Below are 5,000 nucleotides of genomic sequence, written 5' to 3'. Positions count from 1 at the left end.
TTAAACTTGGCTTTTTACAGTAATAAGCCAGAAGAGATGTACTACTGTGTTGTGGGGTGTGTGTGTGTCTGTGTGGTGTGTCATACCTGCCAAACATCCCTAATTTCCCGGGAAACTCCCTAATTTTGACTCATTTCCCGCATTCTTCCCGATTTGACATTTTTCCCGGAAATATCCCGATTTTTTACATTATCAAAAGACACCGTCACATGGCCCCACGCGGCCGCGCGGCCACACCCCTCCTGAAGAGAGACTGAGAGGGTCTTGCTTAGCAAGACAAGCTACCTGCCAGTAGATTTCATGCCAGATGCCACCAAGTTCCTTTAAAATGCGAGCTGTCATCCTCCTACTTGTGCGCGCCAACTCGCCTCAGAAAAAGTCAGTTCATACAACGCGGTAAACAGCCTCGGAACAGCGAATCATGCAATTAACCTACCGGTAATCACAACCTGCAACAGCACAAAGTTTTTGCATGAGCCCCAGACAACTGTAGGGCTTTTCACGCTCTATGCTCATTGCGCTGAAAAGCAGAGTAGAACGCAGCATTTGATCCGTCTCTGTTGACTGTCAGGATTTGGCCTATATAAAATTTCCAGAATTTGGCTTAAAATATGGGTATTTTCCGATTTTTGGTAACTCAAAGTTGACAGGTATGGGGTGTGTGTGTGTGTGTGTGTGTGTGTGTGTGTGTGTGTGTGTGTGTGTGTGTGTGTGTGTGTGTGTGTGTGTGTGTGTGTGTGTGTGTGTGTGTGTGTGTGTGTGTGTGTGTGTGTGTGTGTGTGTGTGTGTGTGTGTGTGTGTGTGTGTGTGTGCCTTACCCTTTGTGACTCTAGGTAGGCCTACTCTACAAACTTGGTGTATGTGTCTGTATCTTACCCTTTGTGAGTGCAGGTATGCCACTGTATTGGTGTGTGTGTGTGTGTGTGTGTGTGTGTGTGTGTGTGTGTGTGTGTGTGTGTGTGTGTGTGTGTGTGTGTGACTCACCCCTTGTGAGTGTAGGTACTCCACGGTCTTGGTGATGGTGTGGAGTACTGAGCTGGCTTCTCTCTCGGAGAAGAACTTCTGCTTCAGGATGCGATCCAGCAGCTCCCCTCCCCTCATCAGCTCTGTCACCAGGTACACTTCCTTACCCGTGTCATACACCTGGAGCAACACACACACACACACACACACAGACACACACAGACACACACACAGACACACGCACAGACACACACACACACACAACATTATTGCATGCACGCACGCACACACAAATGTGCACACATACACAGAATCTGTGTCACTGCCCCTGTCACTGTGACTAAGGCTGCCACCGTGTATCCCACCCGAAGGCCAAACGTGTATCGAGTTGTACTAAATTGGAGGATGATATCAAGGGGCGGTCCTAGGGGTGGGCAAATCAGGCAATTGCCTGCGGGTCGGCACCTGTGAGGGGGTGGCACCATCGCAAACTCATCTGCCCCCGAAAATCGCCAATTAGCATTATTAACATCTTATATCTGTGCTATTACTGGGCTATTGCGATAATAACATTGTAGTGGCTGTTTTAGCAGCAGTTATAGGTGATTTCCGCAGATTTTACGCTCTTTTTTTCGCAGGGGGTGGGGCGGTTGGTCATTGTAGGATCGTCACTGGCACAGATAGAGATACATCACCACTCACAATCACATGAACTTCCAAGTTACACATTTTGCTTTCGCTGGGTTTGATCACGTCTTGTTTGCTCCTTAAGGTCCAAGGACTGTAACCAATACCCTGTAATATCTGTAAGTCGCTTTGGATAAAAGCATCAGACAAGTGTAATGTAACGTGGGTACTATTATGTTTCATGTCACTTGTTCATACTCACATCCTTGAGCGTGATGATGTTGGGATGCTGTCCGTAGCGCAGCAGAATCTCAATCTCCTCTGAGGGGTCCGTCATGGTCTTATCAATCACCTGACAACAACAATGACAACAAAACTTATTTGAACTTGGATCAAAGAATGGGCCATTGCAATAGACAGAGAAAGACATGACAAAAAGTGAGGAAAGGACAGAGAGTAAGAATGGAGAAAACCAGAGAGAGAGAGAGAGAGAGAGAGAGAGAGAGAGAGAGAGAGAGAGAGAGAGAGAGAGAGAGAGAGAGATGCAGCAGAGGCAGAGACAATAAGGAGAGCTTCCTAACCTTGACGGCGAACTCTGCGTTGGTGGTCTTGTGTATGCAGCGCTTGCAGACGGAGAAGGCCCCCATGCCAATGTCCTCCTTCAGCACGTAGCCATCGCTGAACAACAGGTTCTTCCCATGGAGCTGCTGCTCACATATCATCACAGGTGTCAAAAGTAAAAGTAAATTCATGGTGTAAGTACAACACTAACACATGATATTACATAGCTGTTATGCCATTTACTCCATTGTACCTATACCTAAAGAGGTAGATAGATTGTGTTGTTACTGAAAAACACTAAAAACCCGCCAAGAATCCACCACAAAACTTGATCGAACCAGCGCTTGATCGGGTCAGCTGATCACAAGACAAGTATATAGGTCTACTTTTTAAATTAAGTTACTTGTGTTGGAGGAAAACATTTTTTTACTTTTACTTTTATTTTTGACACTGCATATAATAATGTATACAGAAAACGTGTAGCTATATCTACACACATCACACACAGCGTCCATGCCAATAAGCATGTACAGCAACCATCACTGAACAACAGTTTTTTACCCATGGAATTGCTGTTCACATACAATTTACAGACGATGTTTAGATATATCTGTGCACACTCCACAGACGTGTCCACACACAAATACACCCCCACCCCCACACACTGCAAATATACTCTTTAAGCACATAGCCATCACTAAACAACAGGTTCTACCCATGAAACTCTATTCCAAAAAATGTTTAAATACATTTCTCTTTCACTCATACACACCCACACATGCACGCAGCAATTGAAATACATAAATGATGGTGTTTGTCCACAGTAGGATCAGAGATGCCAAACAATTCCATTAATACAAACACACTTACACAGACTCACTAGACAAAAGGCATGACTTCACGTCTGTATGCGCAAACACACACTTAATAGGAATTAGGCCAGGATGTTCGGAAGCCACAGATGCATTAAAACACACACATCCCTCTAATACAAGATAAGTGGCGGGCGGCCATGATGATGAATGAGAGGGGATTTACTTGTAGGCGGCATTTATCGCCGGCGCCTCATTCCACACTAACGCTCTCTGTATGGGCCGCTGACAGGTTTTGCTGGGCCCAGGACAAAGTCATCTGAAAGGGCCCCTCATCCAATACATACAATGTGATGAAAGCTCAAATTTGGGGCCCCAGTCTCCCTGGGCCCGGGACAACTGACCCCTTTGTCCCCCGTGTCGGCTTCTCTGTCTGTATGAATACGAATATGAAAAGCCCTGGCTGAAGGCTAAGACCACACAGTGATCTCCTCTAGCCTCCACTGTCTGCCACAAATGGCATTGCATAACACACACGCACACACACGCACGCACGCACGCACGCACACACACCTTCGCACATCCTCTGCAGATGGAGGAGTTTAGGAAGAAGTCATGCCATTGAAATTCTGCCACCTAGCGGTGAACAATGGACATTACACCCTTCAATGTGGAGAGTGCTGCGGAATGCAATAACTATTCCAGTGGTTCTCAGCCTTTTTTGAACAAACTCCCCCTGCCCCTCATCCTAAGCCTCCCAACACTCCCTTGACCTCATTACAAGACTGACAACACCCACTTTAGTATTGAGAAAAATAAATGGACTAATGTACCCAAATGACAACTAAGTACCACCCCCTCTCAACTGAATCCTTCTCAACACCTCTTAAGGGCTCCCCAACGCCCCCATGGCTCTACCCCCTGGGCACCACCCCCTCTCAACTGTATCCTTCTCAACACCCCCAAAGGACTCTACCGCCCCCGTTGAGAAAGACTGAGCTATTCTTTCCCAGGTTTTTCATATTCTCTCTGTGGGCCAACCTCAACTACCACCACTGAAATCATCTGGATGAGGTGACCCAAGTGTTGGCAGGGACAAGGATAGGGACAGGGTCCAAACCATGTGTTGGTGTTTTTGTTTTGTTTTAGACCACAGTTTATACACCTGGGGCCTGTACTACAAAGCAAGGTTACTGTTTACTTTGAGAGCAACTTGGGTCACGTGCGGTGATGACTTGTTCACGTCTGCACTTGCTCTGCGACGAGAACTCACAGGAACTCCGGTTTAAGCAACTTAGAGTAGACAAGTCAACATCTAAATCATCATCATGGTACAAGATCAGTCAAGGAGGCAAGGTTTTGTCAACCCTGATTTACCAAGTTAACCTTGGGTTACTTCTGAGCAGGCTGAATTCGGTTCAAAGTATAGGTCCCTGGCTACTAAAACTCTGCAATTATTCTGGAAACTTGCTGCTGTACAGTACATGACTGTAATTGGCATACTGAATGATTGGCAGCTGAATGGACCAATGAAATGGGCTAACCTGTACGACAGGGTGTGGGGGCTGCTGCGGGGGCTCCTCTATGCCCTCCTCCTCCAGCAGTGTCGTGGCAATGAAGCTGAAGCCACGGAACAGCTGATGGGCCCCAGCACTGGGGGGCACACCGGGCGAGTCTGGGGGAGAACATTTAATTACATTTAACCCATTGTGTCCTGGAGCGACATATACGCTGCATTCAAGTTCTTGAGATTTGAGCTGCTTTATTAAAATTGTGAGTATGTTAGAGCTGAATAAACACATTCTAATGCAATATAAAGGTTCTAGCTTTTAAATGCAACTCATTTTATATTTTTATGTGCGTCAGAGGCTGAGATATTTAGGATTTAATAGGGTGAGGGCACCTTTTCCCAAAAAGGGCTTAGGACAAAATGGGTTAAAAAGTAAAGAAGACGCGATCACACTATCGCCTAATGGTTTTCACAGTTCTTAACTGGGTGCTGAATCCCACATAAACCATAAATGACTAAAGGAAGCA

The 5,000-nt window shown here is 46.1% G+C and overlaps 1 protein-coding gene across 3 annotated transcripts in view; it reads right to left on the bottom strand.

Moving 5' to 3' along the window:
* rps6ka1 (ribosomal protein S6 kinase a, polypeptide 1) overlaps window positions 1-5,000 on the bottom strand; it is a 125,117-nt gene that overhangs the window by 10,078 nt on the left and 110,039 nt on the right. For all 3 annotated transcript variants that reach the window (XM_063184017.1, XM_063184018.1, XM_063184016.1), the window contains 4 exons: window positions 4,508-4,638; window positions 2,172-2,297; window positions 1,853-1,942; window positions 985-1,143 (listed from right to left, as the gene is read on the bottom strand). In XM_063184017.1, coding sequence (XP_063040087.1) covers window positions 985-1,143; window positions 1,853-1,942; window positions 2,172-2,297; window positions 4,508-4,638 — 506 coding nt within the window. The remainder of the gene's footprint in view (window positions 1-984; window positions 1,144-1,852; window positions 1,943-2,171; window positions 2,298-4,507; window positions 4,639-5,000) is intronic.

The sequence above is a fragment of the Engraulis encrasicolus genome, chromosome 19 (assembly GCF_034702125.1).
Source record: "Engraulis encrasicolus isolate BLACKSEA-1 chromosome 19, IST_EnEncr_1.0, whole genome shotgun sequence".
Lineage (NCBI taxonomy): Eukaryota > Metazoa > Chordata > Actinopteri > Clupeiformes > Engraulidae > Engraulis > Engraulis encrasicolus.
Note: the sequence above shows the minus strand (reverse complement) of the source record. Positions and strands in the feature narration are given on the sequence as shown.